The sequence below is a fragment of the Trachemys scripta genome, chromosome 16 (genome assembly GCF_013100865.1).
Source record: "Trachemys scripta elegans isolate TJP31775 chromosome 16, CAS_Tse_1.0, whole genome shotgun sequence".
Lineage (NCBI taxonomy): Eukaryota > Metazoa > Chordata > Testudines > Emydidae > Trachemys > Trachemys scripta.
Window position 1 is genome coordinate 710,037 of NC_048313.1, and position 17,195 is coordinate 727,231.

Below are 17,195 nucleotides of genomic sequence, written 5' to 3' on the forward strand. Positions count from 1 at the left end.
TCCCCTGCCCCGACCCCCGGGGCCCCCCGAACTCCCCCTGGCCCCCAGTTCTCTGCCTCTGACCCCCGGGCCCACCCCCCGAGTCCTCCGCTCCCGGCCTCTGGGGCCCCCTGAACTCCTCCACCCCTGCCCTCTGGGGCCCCCCCGAACTCCTCAGTCCACCCCAAACCCCTTAGTCCCCCGGGGCCCCCAATCCTCTGCTCCTGACCCCCCCGGGGCCCCCAGTTCTCCACTCCTAGGCCCCTGAACTCCACTGGGTCCCCCCAGTCCTCTGCTCCTAACCCCCAGGGGCCTGCTGAACTCCCCTGGGCCCCCCCAGTCCTCTGTCCCCAAACCCCTGGGTCCCCCCAGGTCTCTTCCACCCAAACCCCCTGCCCCCCCAAGCTGAGAGGTAGGAATTGACCCCCCTGCCTCCCAGGACCCCCCATTCCTCTGTCCCCCGCCGTCCTGGGTCCCTCTGAACTCCCCTGGGGTGAGAGGCAGGTACTGCCCCCCTGAACTCCCCTGGGGCCCCTCAGTCCTCTCCTTCTCAACCCCCCTGGGCTTTCCTGAACTTCCCTGGGGCAAGAGGCAGGTATTAGCACACCAGGACCCCCTGCCCCCAGGACCTCCAATCCTCCACCCCCACATACCCACTGGGTCCCTTGAATTCTCCCTGGGGTGAGAGGCAGGTACTGACCACCCTGCCCCCTGGGGCCCCTCAATCCTCTGCCCCCCAAATCTCTTGGGGCCTCCCTGAATTCTCCTGGGGCGAGAGGTAGGTACGGCCGGCCCCGGCAACCACCCTAGTCCCCTGGAATGCCCCAAATCCTCCAACCCCCTGCCCTCTGAATTCCCCTGGGGCGCGAAGTAGATACTGCTCCCCTAGGGACCTCCCTGTTCCCCAGGGAACCCCTGAGCCTCCTGGAACCCCTCAAAACCTGCCAGCCCCCTGCCCCCTCCAAACTTCCCTGGGGAGAGAGGCAGGTAATAGCCCCCCAGAACTCCCCCAACTCTGCCTGGAATCCCCCTAATCTCTCCCTGTCAGAACCTGATTCCCCCCGGACTCCTGGCCTGGTTCTTGGGGAACTCTAGCCCCCCTGAGCGAGCAGTAGATACCAGAGCGCCCTGGGTAATTCTCCTCTTGCGGTCCTCTTTCCCCCCACCCCCACCCCTCCCCACACACACACCTGTTCTGCTGCTTGGGTTCCTCCTGGGATGGGGCTCTCCCTGGAGGTGGGGTACTCAGGATGAGGGTGCATGTGTGTGGGATGCTCCCTCAATATATGGGTGTGGGGGTGCCGTGGGATATGGAGTGGGGGGCTCAGGATGTTGGTACCCCCTGGGATATGGGGATGTTGGGGGACATTTTAGGACACTTGTGTGTGTGGCAGGGGTTATCCGCTGTGGGGCCATGAGAAGCTGGCCTGAGGCTATTGCAGGGTGGATCACAGGTCATGGGGTTGTTGCTTTGTTCACTTCGGAGCCGGCCCCTCGGCACCCACTGGCAGGTCGAAATGCCCTTTGTGGGGTGTGGCGCTGAGCTGGGGCGTGGGTGAGCGAGGGAGCGGCTCCTCCCTCTGGGGGTTGGCTGAGGACCATGCTTCCAGGGCCCTGTCCAGTGCAGGGCTGGCTGCATGGTGCAGAGAAGTTTCGCCCCCATTCACGCCCCAGTCCGAAGGCAGCTCGGTCTCTGTTACTGAGTCCTGGGGGTGCTATTGCCACCGTTAGCCGTGGCTCCGGCAGGTGGGGGCAGTGGAGCTGGGGACGTGTGTCAAATGTCAGATCCCCCCCGCCCTGTAAAACGGTGGAAGGATTTCTGCTTCATGGGTGGGGGAGAGCGTGCTGGATGCTTTTCCAGAGGGACTCTGTGTCATGCATGGTAACCCAGGCCCTGCAGAGTACAGCTAAGGGCCCAGCTGAGCTGGGGACCCGCTGCCAGGAAAGGTGCCCCCCCACCCACGCTTCTGGGGCGCTCTGCACTGGCCAGGCTGTGCTGTGCGGTGGGTACAGGCTGTGCCATGGCTGCTCCAGTGCAGGGAGAGTGAGTGGCCTGAATTCCCAGCCCCCTCTCCCTGCCGTAAGTCTGGGTGTTCTCGGGGCAGCCATTGTGTGTCCCAAGCCAGGGCCCAAGAGCCCCTGCTGGGGTCAACGCTCGCCTCTGGGAGCTGCTGGGGTTCAGTCTCGGCCTGGCTGGGACCCCTGAGGAGTGATTTGTGGGGCAGGCAGACTCCTCCGGGGAACAGCCCAACTTGTGGCTGGGGAACATGTGTCCTGGGAGCGGTGATGAGCTGGACGCCAAACACCCCTCGGCCAGCGGAAATCCGAGGCACGTGCTGGACACCTCAGTGCCTCTGAGGTGTTGGTGGACACAGGTGTGGAGCGAGGGCTGGGGAGGAAGTCGGTATCTGGCTGATATGGGGAATGGATGCAAGGTGCATGAGTGGCTCTCCCAGCAGACAGGCCTGGAGCCTGTGCCACCTCAGTACCAGGCCATGAGACTGCAACCCTCCCCCCACCCCCCCCCGGGACTGACTGTGCGGTCTGTATAGCGACCCCCCCAGCAGGTACTAGGCTGGAGGCGCTCTGGGAGCTGGCTGTTAGCATGGCTGATCTGCTGGGGGGGACACAGACATTGTCCCCAGGGACCCTCTGCTGGGTGGAGGAAGCTGCAGCTCTGGGGAAATCCGGCCATGGCCTGTTGGGGTTGGAGGGCTTTGGGCAATTCCATGGGACAGACTTTGCCCTGCTTGCCCCAACCACTCTGCTACGCAGTGTGCTCCGTTCTGCACGGCCCCAAGTCTCCCATGCGCTGCCGTGAGGCAGCTGGGAAGGACTGGGGACTGGGCAGTGCGGGGGTTGTGTTGGCTCCTAGGCCGTGGTTGTAGGTCTGGCCTTGGGGAGGGGTTATATCTCCATTGTGCCACTTGTGTAGAGATGACTGGGGGGGCTGCTGGCCCCTGGCACGGCCGCTCTGTGGGAGCAATTGCCACTGGTTTGAGAGGACAGTGCAGTAGTTAATGCTGATGGGTTGTCGTTGGAGTCCAGACGCTCCCTGGAGCACAAGCTGTGGTGAAACTGGACAGTGGAGTTGGGGGAACCTCTGCCTTTGCCATGACCACTAGCTCATGCCCTAGACAGAGACAACGACCCCCCAGAGGAGATAAAACTCGCTCGCCCAACCGAGTGGCAACCAAGCCCTTGCCACCAAGTCCAGCATTGCACAGTCTCTGCTCCAGCCCCCACTGTGCACCGCAGCAGCTGCACTGGGCACTTTCTTCCCCAGGACTGGCACCTAGAGGACATTAGCCCAGGGACTGGGGCAGGATCTAAGAGCCGGGACAGTACCTGGAAGCCTTGCCTCCCAGTCCCGCCCTCTGCCTCGGGCCGTGCTGCTTAGCCCATGCAAAGCCTGGAGGTCTTCGGGGGGCTCCTTGGCATTGGTTCCAGGGCAACTCCTTGGAGGATGCTGTTGTTTGTGCTGCCTGCAGATGGAGCCCCTGTCTCCTGCAATCCTGTTTCCCTCCACAAGGACTGGGCAGCTCTGTTGCCCAGAAAGCGGGAACTTCCCAGCCTGGCCTCCCCCCGACAGAATTCGAGGGCAGGGTGTGCCAGTGTTGAGGGCAGGAGCAGAGCCCTCAGTGTCTGGGGAGGGTGAGAGCCATGGGACCTTTCGGAACAGCCTGGCTGCTGGCCTCTTGCTGCATGTGTCAGACAAGGTGGCTGCTCTGTCTGGATCCAATATGTCCCATCACTGAACAGTGAGTGTGAGATCTGAATGTTGTCAGGGTTTGAATAAACTAGTGATATTACTGATGAGAGAGAGAGAGAGAGAGTGTGTGGGTGTGGAGGGGGGGCTGGTTGGTGGTTTGAGCTGGGGCTTGGACCCAGGACTCCTGGGTTCTGTTTCCAGCTCTGGGAAGGGGTTGGACCTAGCGCTGATCTCTGGCTCCTGGCTGGGACATGGGAAGCTGAGTTTTCTCTCCCCATGGGGGCTGTATGCGAAGCGCCAAGGCATCACCGTGGCGCTCGCAGCCCCTTTGAATTCCAGGGACCACCAGGGCCTGCTTGGTGCCGGCACTGAGATCCCTGCGTGTCTGAAAGGTGCAGTACCTTGGAGTGGGGTGAAGGAGGAGCCTCCCCTAGTGTGTCTCAACCTTTCCCACGTGGACAGAACTGGGCCTTTCCACTGCACAGCTGCTGTGCTCTCCAGACAGCTGGGGCTGGGCCACTGGGAAGCCCCTGGAGAGGATTAAACAGGCAGCAGACAGAAGCAGCTTTGGGAAGCATGAGAGCTGTGCCTGAGAGCATGTGAGCATGTCTAGCTGGGACTGCAGGCTGGGAGCCTCGCCTGGCTGGCCCTGGAATACTTCCCAGTATGGGGAGGGGCTGTGACCCACGGGTTGGGTGGGCTGGGGAAGCAGAGCCAGGAGTCGGGATGGGTTGAGCAGGACAAGGGCTGCGATCTCCCTCCTCCAGCAGTGCCACTGAAGGGCTGGAGTGGGCATGGGGAGAGCCAGGCAGCCTGCAGGGTGGGCTGCAAGGGGAAGAGGTGGGCACAGCCTGTGGCATGATTGGGGGGGGATCTGTGGCCCCCACCTCCTCAGGTGTGTCAGTCCTCTGGGCTGCATGTCCCCCTGCTCCTTTGCCCTCTGCCCCTTCCTTTTCTAAACTCCATTCCCCACAGCTAGGGAGTTTGAACTGCTCCCGTCCAGCCACAGCCCCCTCCCTGAGCAAGCTGGACACCAAATCCCTTTGTGGGTGGTCTTCCCCTTCCCCTGTGCTGCAACCTGCTGTGGCCTTCCCCAGTTGCCCAGGGCTTGGGGCAGAGCCGACTAGGTAGCAGCGTGGCTTGGGGGAGGCGGGCTGGAGAGGTGGGTCTCTCCCTACATGGGCTGCTGTGATGTGGGGCTCTGATGGCATTGCAGGAGCTTGGCTGTGGGGTGGGCTCCAGGGCAGGGGCTGTGGAGGGGGCAGCTGGCAGGGTGGGGGCCGAGGGGGAGGGGTTTCCTGGGAGGGCTGAGCCAGGCCAGGGTGCTTGGCCCAGGACGTGACAGGCTTCCTCTGCTGCCGGGCATGGGGGCATGGCCCCCCTGAGGGGCATCTGGTGGCTATTGCTGCTGCCCCCCCCCACTCCTGCTAACTGGGGGGGGAAGTGTGAGCTGGGGAGCCTCCCCCAGAGGCTTGGGGGCAGGCGGTGTGTGCCTGCGTTACTGGATGAGGAGCCCTTGCCAGAGCCTGTCCTGCTGCTGGTACTGAGGTAGCTGCTTCTGCCTGGGCCCTTCCTGCCCCCAGGGGCTCCCTGCAGGAGCCCGGGTCGTGCTGTGGCAGAGCGAGGTTGTCCCATGCTGGCTGTGCCTGGAGCTCCCAGCAGGTTACTGGGGTCTCTGTGGTGACAAGGGGCCACAAGTGTGGTCCCCCCAGAGCCAGCTTGACACCCCTTTCCTGGGCCCAGTGGCTTCCACAGCCTGCGCTGCCTCGGCCCCCAGAGCCTGTCCTGCCTTGTGTTCGCGTGTCCCAAGTCGCTCATGGCCCCTCAGTCTCCGAATCGCTGGCCCTGGGTCGTCATGTGCCGTGCTGTGATGGGAGTGTTGCCGCCGGATTGGCTTTGCTGGCCCGGCTCTGGGATGTGCCAGGACCAGCTGCTGAGTTTGAACAGTGAAGTTTCTGTGCTCGTGATACACAAGACACTACAGGAGGCTGCGAGCAGGTCTTGGCTGTGTTCTGCTGGCTCAGCTGCGTGGGAAGGAGCCTCGCGCAGGGGGACCGGGACTGCCACTCTTGCTCAAGGGGTCGCTGATCTCGGCGTCTGGGTTTTTGGGGCTCAGCTTCAGACCATGCGGGGCTGAGACTCACGATTCCAGTGGTTGGGGGCAGCCCCTTGGGGAAAGATGGGCCCTAGGTGACTGATCTTGCATAAAATACAGCATAACTATGTCATAATCATATCCTAATAATATCTTTGTGAAGAGTCTCAGTACTAGTAATGCCCTGCGGGGCTGGAGTCCCTTCAGGAAGGAGGGGATGATCCTAATGCTGGGGAATGGGGCTGCCCCATGGCACAAGGAGGGGACTGCTGCAAAGACACGCAGCAAGTCAGCGACAGAGCTGGGGATAGAACCCAGGAGTCCTGGCTCCCAGCCCCCACTGCGTTATCCATTAGACCCCACTCCCCTCCCATTCATGTAGGCCGGGGTAGACAACCTATGGTACGCATGCAGAAGGCGGCACGCGAGCTGATTTTCAGTGGCACTCACGCTGCCCGGGTCCTGGCCACCGGTCCGAGGGGCTCTACATTTTAATTTAATTTTAAATGAAGCTTCTTAAACATTTTAAAAACCTTATTTACTTTACATACAACAATAGTTTAGTTATATAGTATAGACATATAGAAAGAGACCTTCTGAAAAGGTTAAAATGTATTACTGGCACCTGAAACCTTAAATTAGAGTGAATAAATGAAGACTCGGCACAGCACTTCTGAAAGGTTGCGGACCCCTGATGTAGGATGAGGTGAGGTGGCTGCTGTCTGGGCACACTGGCTATGGGCTCTTGGGGAGTGTGGGTGCCCCTAGGCTAGAGCACCCTTAGGAGTCCTCGGTGGGCATTGTCCCCTAGCACCTGGGCCATCTGGGCCTCCCTGCTCTCGCGACCTGCGCTGCGGTCCCTGGGTTGAGTTTGGTGGTGTCTGGTCTCAGCGAGGGCACCGCCTGCCTGGCTCCCCCAGGAGAAGTTGCATCAGGCTGGACATGCTCCTTTGTGTGGGGGTGGGGGGAGTTGTGCAGGCAGCGGGGCTGGGGCAGCTAGAAACTGGGAGCCCGGGAGTGACTGCTGGGCTGGTCCCGCTGGGCAGAGTGCTTGGGGGTGAGCTCCGTTCCTGTGGCCTAGCCGAGGCCTGGGGCAGCAGCAGCCCGGGGAGGCCAGGAGGATGTCCTCCCCACCCCCCGCCGGCAGCTTGGGGGCTTCATCGCACCTCACTTGGGGCACTGGCTGAGGCCCCTCTCTGGGTAGTCCTAGCCCTGCCCGTTCCTAGGTGTTCGCGGGGCACCGGCGTGAGCTGGGAGCACTCCCATCTGTGGGCTCAGAGGCGGCATGGTGTAAACAGACACACGTGGGCCTGCACCTGACGCAGCTCACCCAGCGGCCACCCACGTGTCTGTGCAGAGCTGCCACCGGAGCCCTGTGTGGCTGGCGACGCTCAGGGCAGCAGCTCTGGGCTGGAGTAGGGTGGGTGGCCCTCCTCCCACACCTGACACCTTGCAGTCAGGAGGCAGGGTATTGCTGCTGGTAGGATTGCACTGTGCAGCTGAGGTCTGGGCTCTGGGATGCCAAGGAGAGTGTGAGTGTAGGGCACCTTTGGGGACTGGCACTTCAGAGAGCAGCTGCGGGGTCAGTGAGCGGGCTCAGACCTCTTCGGAGAGCCCATCCCAAAGGTGGTGTAGGCTTTCCCACAGGGTGAAGGATGGGGGATGGACTCTACTGGGTGAAGGTGGGGGGGCGGGGGCTCTGCTGTTGCAGCCCATCATGGCGAGGGCCAGATCCCACTGCTTGCCCTGCTGTGGATTTGCTCTCTGCTCGGGAAATCAGCTGCCTCTCTCCAGGTGCGTGCTCTCACCCATGTTTGTTATGTCTGTGCCTCCTTCCCTCTCCGGACCTTGTGTGTTTCAACAGTGTCACTGGTAAGGGGGAGGGGGTCCCGTGGTCAGAGCAGGGGTTTCCTGGTTTCTTTATCACAGCTTTGCTGGGCTGCGTTTGCCCCCAGTGGGCTGTGCTGGGTGCCGAGCTGCAGAAGATCTGCCCAGTGTGTGAGACCTTGGCAAGTGGCTTCACCTCCCTGTCTGAAAATGGGTGGTGATTTCCCTGTGGGAGCCAATGAATGGCTGTGCCACCCTGGGCTGTCCTGCAGAAGTGTTGGAGACACCCCCTCCCAGGCCCCCATGAGATTTTGCAAGTAGCATTGCCTGTGGGTTGCTGTCCTTCTCCAGTCGTTCACCTGGCAGCGTGCCTCTCCAAGCCAGTTAGGTGCCGTGGGGACGAGCGCGGTGCAAAGCTGAACCAGGGTGGAATTCCACGAGAAATAACTGGCCCCGCTGGATCGCAGCTGCTGCAAGCCGAGGGATTCTCCCGCGGAGCTGTCGGGGCATTGGGTGGGGTGCCGGGGCAGGTCGGATAGGATAATCCCAATGGTCCCTCCTAGCCTTTACTGGCGGGGACTGGCCCCTTCGTGGTTTGTAGCTGCAGCGTTGGGGTGTGGGGCTGCTGGTTGTTGTGGGCTCTGGGATAGCTCAGAAGAGCCTGCCAGCCCTGCCGCTTCCTCTGCTCCATTGTTGGGAGGTTGGCTCTGCAGCTGCGTTTCCTTAATCTGTGCCAGTGGTTCTGCTCTGACCCCCATCATGGTAGTGCCTGCCTACTCCCGATGCATTGTATCCTCCTGTGCCCCTGGGCTGCTTGCCTGGCCTACAGAGGGGATTGAGGCACAAAGGCTAAGTGACAAGAGTGCTCATGGGGGGCGGAGTAGTGGCCTGGCCCCCAATCTCCTAGGCTTGTTCCCTCCCCACTGGGCCACGCTTCCTTCTGCCCCCGTGGCTGGCAGTGGTTGAAGGAGCTGAGTCACTGAGCTCCAAGCCAAGTCCCTTCTCTCTGGCCAGGTTGGGGGTGGCTGATGCCAGCCCGGTTGGCTCCGCTCTAGCTGTGCAGTGCCCCCGATGGCACCCCCAACGCCTGTCTGAATCCTAGGCAGGCTGCTCCCTGTCTGAATGGGGACAGGCCACGAGAGGCTGAAGATGATCAAGGGGCTGATGGGGGTTTTGTGTCCCTGTTAGCACACGTGGGCCCTGGCCTCAGTGGTGATGGCCGGGGTGGGGGGGCGCCTTGGCTGTTGAGACCTAGGGACGCCTGCGAGCGCCAGGCCCCTGCCGACAGAGGGGTGGAGAATCAGCTGAACGTGGGCTTGCCCAGGGCCGTGTGGGCCCAGAGGGCGAATGTGATCTGGGAAGGCACAAATGGGATCCTCAAGTAGGAACAGGGAGGTTAGTTTCCCTCTGGAGGGGGTTCTGGTGCGACCGCTGCTGAGCTCCTGGGTGCAGTTCTGTGTCCACGATTCCCAGCGGAGGTTGGTAAATGGGAGAGGGTCAGAGAGGAGCCACGAGGATGATGGAAGGACTGAGGGGGTCATGGAGTTCAGCGCATGGAGCTTAGCAAGGAGAAGGGTAAGGGGTGACGATCAGTGTAGAAGGACCCACGGCCCAAAGATGTGATACTGGTTCATCTCGCAAAGGGACAGCTTGTTGCAAGGGCTGGACTGAAACCTCAGCCTGGAAAGCCCCCGCAGCGAGTGGGACCCCCAGCGCTATGGGCAGGTCTCCACCATGGGGAGTTCTTAAAGCGAGTGTCTCTGTTTCCTTGCCCCCCAGTGCAGAACCGCCTTCATCACTGCCTAGCTGCTCCAAAACTTTATCCCAGCCCCCCCGTGCCCTGCCCTACCACTCGTCCCAGCCCTGCCTGGCCCCCCTGCACCCTGCCTGGCCCCTTGTCCCAGCCCCGCCAGGGCTCTGCTCTGTGCCCCTGCTCGGGCCGGCCCCCTGGAGCGTGGCCCCCCTTTAACTCATGTGGCCGCCCAGCGAGGCGCTGCCGGGGCGGGCCGGGGCGAGAGGCCCCCACCACGTGTCTGCGAGCGTGCGGAGCCGAGCGCGCCTGCGCCTGCCCCTCCCCGCCCGGGGGGCCGCGTGTCTCCTGGCTGGCGCGTGGCGCCCCGCGTGGGAGGGCGCGCGTGGCTGGGCACGTGCACCGCCGCCAGCCCGTGGCCGCTCCCGCACGACACGCCCGCCCCAGCTCCCCGCGGGCAGAGGGGGCCGGCCGCGGGCGGGCGGGGAGCGGGGAGGCGCTGCAGGGCCGCACCCCTGTGCTGGGGGGCGGGCAGGAGTGTGCGCACGTGTCGGTACATGCACGCGGGAGGGGCATGGCCCCAGCCTCTTCCCCACGGGGGGGCCGGCGGCTGGGCGCGTTTGGCCTTGGCTGGGAAACGGGGGGTCGGTGCGTGTCTGGCGAAGGCTGTGGGGTGAGCGGTGGGCGGGGCGGGGCGCACAGACCTGTGATGGCTGCAGAAGAGAACAGCTGTTGCTCCCACTCCGGAGCGCTGGTGGGAGGGCCAGGGAGCTGATAGGGGGTGTGACGGGGGGGGGCTGTGTGGGGCTATGGTGGGAGGGAGTCTCTGCCCGGGGGGGTACATATGTCCCAGAATGCCCCCCCCATGTAGCCCTGGGAACAGAGGGGGTCAGTGCCTGTTGGGTAACATCTGGCTGCCCCCCCCCCGTCCCCCATGCAGTGCTGCAGGTGGGGGCAGGACGAGGGGCGTTGCTATCTCAGGGGTTCCTTCAAGAAGCTGGGGATGGGAGCCTGGGGGAGCCCATCCTTGGTGCCTGATCCTCTGCTTTTCCCTTTCAGGCTCGGAGATGCCTGCGGAGAAGCCCCCCGCCACCGAGAGGCCGTGCCAGCCCCTCATGGAGAGAGGCATGGCGGTGGGGGGTACAGCAGCGGCGACCGTCGGCTCCGGGGGGCGCCCGGGGCTGTTGGAGAAGCCAGCCATGGGGGGCGAGGGCAGCAGGAAGTCCCCGGATCCCCACCCGCCAGCCAGCGAGTCTGAAAAGGATTCTGGCTTCTCAGGTAGAGACGTGTCCTGGGGGCAACACTGGGCAGCAACTGATCTCTGGGCCTCCCCTGCCGCATCCCCATCCCTCTGCCCCACTCTTCGCCTGGGACGTGACTCCACTGGGAGGGGTGGGGGTGTACGAGGAGCCCGGGATTTCACCCCAGAGACCGGGCTCTGGAGCTGGGCCCAGCCTGCCTCCCTGCCCCCCATCCCCTCCTGCCCCTGGGAGCAGAGGGCGCTGTGTGCATGGGAAGGACAGGGGGGTCCAAGTGGACTGTGGGGAGTTGGGATAAGCTGGGTTTGGGAGGAGCCAGGCCCCATGCACAAACACTTTGGTCCCGCAGCGCTGCCCAGTGCACCCCACAGTCTGGGGATGAGAGCCTTGGGGTTGCTGGGCCCTTGGGTTAGGGAGCCCCTGGGCCCCCATGCCCAGCAGGGTCCCTCCCCCTACAGGGCCCCCCACCCCAGCATGCAACAGGGCCCCTCCTCCTCCCCAGGCCCATTGTGTGGTGTTACCAGTAGACCCCAGGGTAGAGCGGGCCATGCAGTGCTGCCCCCTTAGCAGGATGGACCAGAGGCCCCCGGCCAGCCACGGAGCAGCTTTTGGGTCAGTCCCTTGGTGTCTCCTGTTGCCTGTTCCCTGTTGCCCTCTGGTGGCGCTGGGTGAATATTGTCTCCTATTGCAACCCCCGGGAGCCGTTTCAGAGCCGATCTGTCAGGGGAGCTGGTGGGGACCTCACGGTTCAGTTGTCTGATGCTTTCCATTATTAAAGGTTTTTGTTGCCTCGTTATAGAGGCTCTGCCACCCCCGGTGTTTGCAGCAGGCCTCTGACGCTGGGCAGGGAGAGAGCCTGGGCTAGAGAAGGGCATCGCCTCTCCCCATGAAATTCTGCTCACGTTTAGCTGAGCTGTGGGGAAATCACCGTTTCCCTTCCCCCCCGCTTGCGTTGTCAGCATAACTTCGGCAGTAGCCACAATAATAATGGGCTAAGGGCACGGGAGGCCAGGCCTGCCCTGTCGCTAAATCAGAAGCAGCAGGTGCAGCCGCTGGCCTTTCCCTGTGGTGAGAAGAGACGGCTGGACTGGGCTGGGCAGCCCAGACCCCCTGCCGAACGCTACTGTCCCGTCGTCCAGCAGGCGGAGCCATGCGGCTGGGCTGCCCCGCTCCCAGCGTGTGATCCTAGTGGCCCACAATCCTGCGGGGGAACCGTATGGTTGGGCTGCCCTGCACTCTCCCCCACCCAGCACGTGGACCCAGTGGCCTGTCGTCCTGCGGGGGATGCCACGCAGCTGGGCAGCCCTGACCCCCTTCCCCACTCAGTCCCTGCCCTGTCGCTGACTCTGCATGTGGCCTCAGGAGGTTTCTGTCTCAGCTTCCCGCTCTGTAAAGTGAGGGCGATGATCCTGCGCTCTCAGAGATAACGGGTGATGTGGAGCTCAATCCAGGAATGTCCAGCCGCCATGGTGAGGAGCCATGCAGAGGCCCCTGGGGACCGGACCCATCTGTGTGGCAGGCAGTAAGGTAGCACCCCGTGCTGAATGAGGAGGATAACAAGGATTTCGCTAGGGCCTTATCCCCATCCGTCCCGGGGAACTAGCACATGATCCTGCAGTTACGGGTGGCGTCATGATGCAGACACACGAGGGGGCCGGGGCCTGGGCAGCAGGGCCTGGGATTTCCTCACGTCTGAGCGTTTGACTCAGTGGCCTGAACAGCGTCCTCTTCCCCCAGCTCCATGTCATCTCATTAGCCCCCGAGAGCCTGTGCATGGGCCTCCAAGCTCCTCTTTCCTCCAACCCCTGTGAGACTGCAGAGGCAGCCATGAAACAGGGCTGGCTGGCAGGATTGGGAAAGCTGCCTCGGGGGGTCTTGGGGAACCTTGTGCTCCTCTCGTCTGGAGACTGCCCCACTGGCAGGGGCTACAGTGGGACTAGAAGCTGACTCCCAGCTTGTGTTTTGTCCTAGGAACGTCAGGAAGGTCTGTCCTGTCTCAGCAGAACAATCTCCATGGGTGGCACTGTGGAACGCAGGGGCTGGGCACTCATCTCTAGCAGGCCTCTGCGCCCCAAGCGAGCTATTGAGCAGTGGGTTTTGGGGAGACGCCACCCCACAACTCCGGGCTACTCTGCATGGCACCGCCTCTCCCAGCCCCAGACTCTTCCAGTCTAGACAGGAAGGGATCCATGCATGGGGCTCTGGCAGGGCCCTCACGGCCCCATGTCTGGCTCCCAGAGCCAGACTTAGCTGCAGGGCTGGCCGTGAGATACCCCTGGAGCTGACGCCATTTTGGGGTGGGGGCATACAGACAGCAGCTGGAGGTTTTGTTGCCTGCTCCCCTCCCTGAGGCTCTAGTCTCGCCGCCAGGCAGCCCAGCCACTGTCCCCCGCACTGCCTCTTACACTCTGCTCCTGTCCCCCTGTGCAGACACGAGTTCGGAGTCCCTGAGCACGCTGGATCAGGCTGAAGTGGAGGAGCCGTCCATCTGTGCCTCACGCTGGGCGACCAACGGGCCCAGGCTGCGGACGGCGCCGGATCTCGACAGCACGTTCACCAGATTCACCCCTGTTTACATCGTCAAAAACGTTATCCTGAAACAGGTAGCCCTCCTGCCCCAACCCCCCACCACACCCCCGAGTCCCTGGGGCTTGGACGCGCCCCAGCAGATCAGCCGCTCCCCAAGGTCACAGGGACGGGGCTCGCTGTCCCGCGTGGTCAGTGGGGAAGGAGGGGAAAGCAGCCCTGGGCATGACGCAGAGCTGTCCACCAGCAGCACTTGTGGCAGGCCATGCCAGAGGGAGAGGTGAAACTGCGAGATGAGGGAGCCCTGCAGGAGCAGAGCCAGCACCCACGTGCCCCCTTGTTCCTTGTGGCCCAGATGCCCAGCTCTCGGTGGTCAGAGCCCAGGTAGCTTGCTAGGTGCTCACCCTCCTCTCCTGCTCTTCCCTTGCAGCCCCTGGGAGCTTCCTCCAGCACCCAGCTTCTGACCTGGAGTGGCCAAGCCCCCCCGGACAGTGTGCAGGGCCAGGCTCGGCTCATCTTCCTCCAGCAGCCAGTGGCTACAGCCACGCTGAAGCCGCTGCTGCCTGGCCGGAAGCCACAGGCCAAGGACACCTTCCTGCCCATCCTCAACGCCTACCCCAAGATTGCCCCACACCCGGGCCACAGCCGGGAGAACGAGGCTGGGGCTGGGCCCCCGCCCCGAAGTGGCAGTGCTGGCCATGCCAAGAGCAAGCGCTTTTGCCTGGAGGAGGCCTGGGTGTCGTCCTCTGAGTTGGATGCCCCCACCAGCGGCGGGCTGCGGGAGGAACAGCGCCCGGGTGGCACCGTGCAGGTGCCCTCTGCCGGCAGCTCAGAACCACTGTCCCAGAACACTGTCACCTCATCCACGGAGCTGGCTCGGCCGGCACCCAGCTCCATCGCAGCCCAGGGGAGCCAAGCCCTCCTGGACCTGGCTGAGGGGAGGATCCTGGCCAAGGCCTCCAAGAAGCTGGGCTCGAGCCTCGGGAAGCAGCGGCGCTTCCACAACACAGTGGAGATCCTGAGGAAGTCGGGGCTGCTGGGTGTCACCCTGCGGACCAAGGAGCTGATCCGGCAGAACAGCAGCACCCAGCGGGAGATCGCAGAGCTGCGGGAACATGCCCGGCTCCTCTGCGAGGCCATGCAGAGCAACAACTCTCAGACCTGGGCCCGGCTCCAGGCGGCCATGAGCCTGTCTGCCTCCTACTGGGCCCGGAGAGGCACAGGCCCGGACGTGCCTGCCAAGGCCAAGGCCGAGGCAGCCACTCCCCCCACGGACTTCAGTGGGGAGTCCTTGCCCGCCTCCCCCATGAACCTGGCGCTCACTCCGGACCTGTCAGCACACATGGCCCTGCCTTAGGCCCTAGCGCGGCCGCTCGCTCAGCAAATAAACCTGCTTTGAACAAACCACACTTGTGACTGAGTTCCCAGGCCAGGGCCAGCTGGCTCTGGGTGGAGCTGGAGCAGAGCCCAGTCCAGCAGGCCGAGCGTGGCCAGCCCCACTCCTCTCTGGTGGGACAGGCAGAGAGATGGAGCTAGTCCCTGCTCTGAGCCTGGCTCCATCCTGGGGGGGCCTGCCTGTGGTTTGCACTGCTGCCTTGGGCCACATGAGCTGCGCTGGGGGAAGAGGCTGTGTGCCAGGCTGGGCATTGCTGGCCGTTCCTCCGGGGGGGTGCGGTGGAGAGAGCTGATAGCTCGGTGCCATGTGTGCATGTGTCTTATCTGTCCTTCCCCGTTGTGGTGACTTCAGCATAGCCAGGGCAGCGGGGCTCTGTGCTGCCCCACAAGCAGCTGGGCTCCAGCCTCGGGAGAATTCCTGCCCTGGGCCGCTGCGGATGTGGGTTACGGGCTGGCAGGGGCCCCAAGGAAGGGCTCTCTCCTGCTGCCTCCTCGAGGCCATGTGTGATGGGAAGAGGGGCCGGGGACTCAGGTGCCCCATGCAGGGCTAGAGTCTGTCTCTGCATGCCCAAGGCCCCTGCCAGTGGGCTTCTGGTCAAGGGTAGGGCTGTGGAGCCTGGCCAGGCAGGTGCTGTCCTCCCCCCCATGTGACCTGGTAAGAAACAGCTGCAGATACTAGTGATTGTCCACCTCCCCCACCCCAGCAGTGCCTGATGTGCCTACTCCCCTCCCCGGGCAGTGCCTGCACCCTCCCTCCCCTCCTGCACCCTCTGGTCTGTGTGCACCCCTTTCCCCGCACCCCCACAATGCCCGGTCTGCAGACTGACCCTGGGATGGTGCCAGGGCAGCCGAGGGTGGGAACTGCTGCCTGCTGGACTGTGCTCCCACCACCCATGAGCCCCTTGCTCAGTGCTGCTCCTTCCTCCCTCTGCTCTCCACCACACCCTGTATGGCTCCAGCCCCCTTGCAAACCCAGTGTGGGCAGGGACAGCTGACATGAGGGAGGTGCACCTTGGGGGCAAGGGGGCTGGAGCCACACAGAGCATGCAAGCTGCTCACCCACTGGGTTTGCCATCAGCCCAGGCACCTCGGCTGGGCAGGTGCCTGGTTGGCAGAGACCACTCTGACTCTAGAGGGGCTTCTGCATAGCCCCAGACAGAGGCTCCCCCAGCCTGTCACTGCTGACTTTGGGGAGCTGGGGGTTGGGCCAGGGTGGGTGCAGGGCTGGAGCCACCCACTTGCCAGGGATGCTCAGAGCGGGTCTGGGCTCCATGGAAAGATGGCCCATGTCCCTTAGACAATGCTAGTGTTACTGGGGGCAGGCCCTGGGGACCCTGGAGTGAGCCACTGCTGGGCTCCCCCCACCCCCCACCCTTGTGGCTCTGTCCCAGGAGCTGCTTGGCCTCTCCTGGGCCCCTTCGCACCCAGTGCTCCTTGGCGGGGGTTGCTCAGGTCCAGCCTTCGGGGACGAAGGAGCAGGGAGAAGAGTGATGTGCAGGTAGAAGTTAGGGTTGGGCCAGGCTCACTGCTGGCCTGCAGCTGTGCCCAGTCTCCGTCCCTTCACACAGGAGAGAGCCTCCGGGAGCCCCTGACTGGCAAGTGCTGCCCCTGCTGGGGTGTGTGTGTGGGGCAGGGGGGGAGCCCTTTTGGCTTGGCCTGGCACCCTGAGGAGGCCCCAGAAGAGGCTCCTGCAGCCCCTGCTCTGCTGCCTCTCTGGCTGTGGCTTTTTCAGCTGTTGGTGCAGCAGGGATGGTGTTTTTCCTGGCATGGAGGTGTTGGGCATATTCTGGGCAGCCATAGCAGAACCACGCTACTCCCCGCGGAGGGGCTTGGCCTCATCCCCTCCTCCTGCCTGGCAGGAGGCCAGGACCAATTGAAAGCAGGGACCAACCTTGAGCTGGGCATTGAGCCTGTGGGGTCAGGACCCTTCCCCCGCACGCTCCAGTATATGCAGTCATCCCAGAGCACAGCTGGGCTGGGTCCTCCAGCTGCCAGCATGGCCCAGGGTGCAGTTCTACTGCACTGGCTTCTTCAGCCATGGGCATTGACCTGTATGGGGAGAATGGGGCAGTGCCCCAAAGCTGGGTCCTCCAGGCACCAGCCTTGGCTAGATGGCATGCATGAGACAGTGGCACCAACTTGACTTCCTCGGATTTTCAGGACACCAGCTAGGCCCTTGGGCATGTGCCATTACTGCCCTGTGGCTCCATCTGCACCACACACCTTCCCTTTGACCAGGAGGAAGCTGCAAGGTCTGTGCTCTCCCCACCTAGGCCATGGCTTTGCCAAAGCCATTGCCAGAGGGGCTGGCCCTGGGAGTGAGGGACAGGGGGGAGAAGCACCTTCCTCAGACTGAGTCCCACCTGGGGCTACTGAACTGGCAGCTAAACCCCCTCCTGCTGGCAGGCCCAGGGGACCCTACAGCTTTCAGCACACAGGCTGGGCTGAACTCTGGCTCCTTAGAAATGCTCTCCCCCACCATTGCTGTTTCCTCTGCCCCTGGGGTCAAGGAGAAGGGCTGGGCAGGGAAACCTGCCCAAAGAGCTCTCGGGCATGGCGCTCTGCTGCCAGCTCCCAGGAATACAGCCCCTGCAGGCCTGGCCTTGTGTCTCTGCCATAGCCAGGGCCCCCTCCCTGTAGGTCAGTACAGGG

At 63.4% G+C, this 17,195-nt stretch overlaps 1 protein-coding gene across 3 annotated transcripts in view; it reads left to right on the forward strand.

Annotated features, from left to right (window-relative positions):
- LOC117889247 (CLOCK-interacting pacemaker-like) overlaps positions 1–14,552 on the forward strand; it is a 15,498-nt gene extending 946 nt beyond the window's left edge. Inside the window, exons 1-4 of one of the 3 annotated variants that reach the window (XM_034793179.1) lie at positions 9,766–9,916; positions 10,423–10,641; positions 13,053–13,225; positions 13,579–14,552. In XM_034793179.1, coding sequence (XP_034649070.1) covers positions 10,431–10,641; positions 13,053–13,225; positions 13,579–14,505 — 1,311 coding nt within the window. In that variant the 5' untranslated portion in view covers positions 9,766–9,916; positions 10,423–10,430 and the 3' untranslated portion in view covers positions 14,506–14,552. Of the gene's footprint in view, positions 1–9,765; positions 9,917–10,067; positions 10,118–10,422; positions 10,642–13,052; positions 13,226–13,578 lie in introns of those variants that run through there. The other 2 variants (XM_034793180.1, XM_034793178.1) reach the window with 2 other exon arrangements.
- The last annotated feature ends 2,643 nt before the right edge of the window (positions 14,553–17,195 follow it).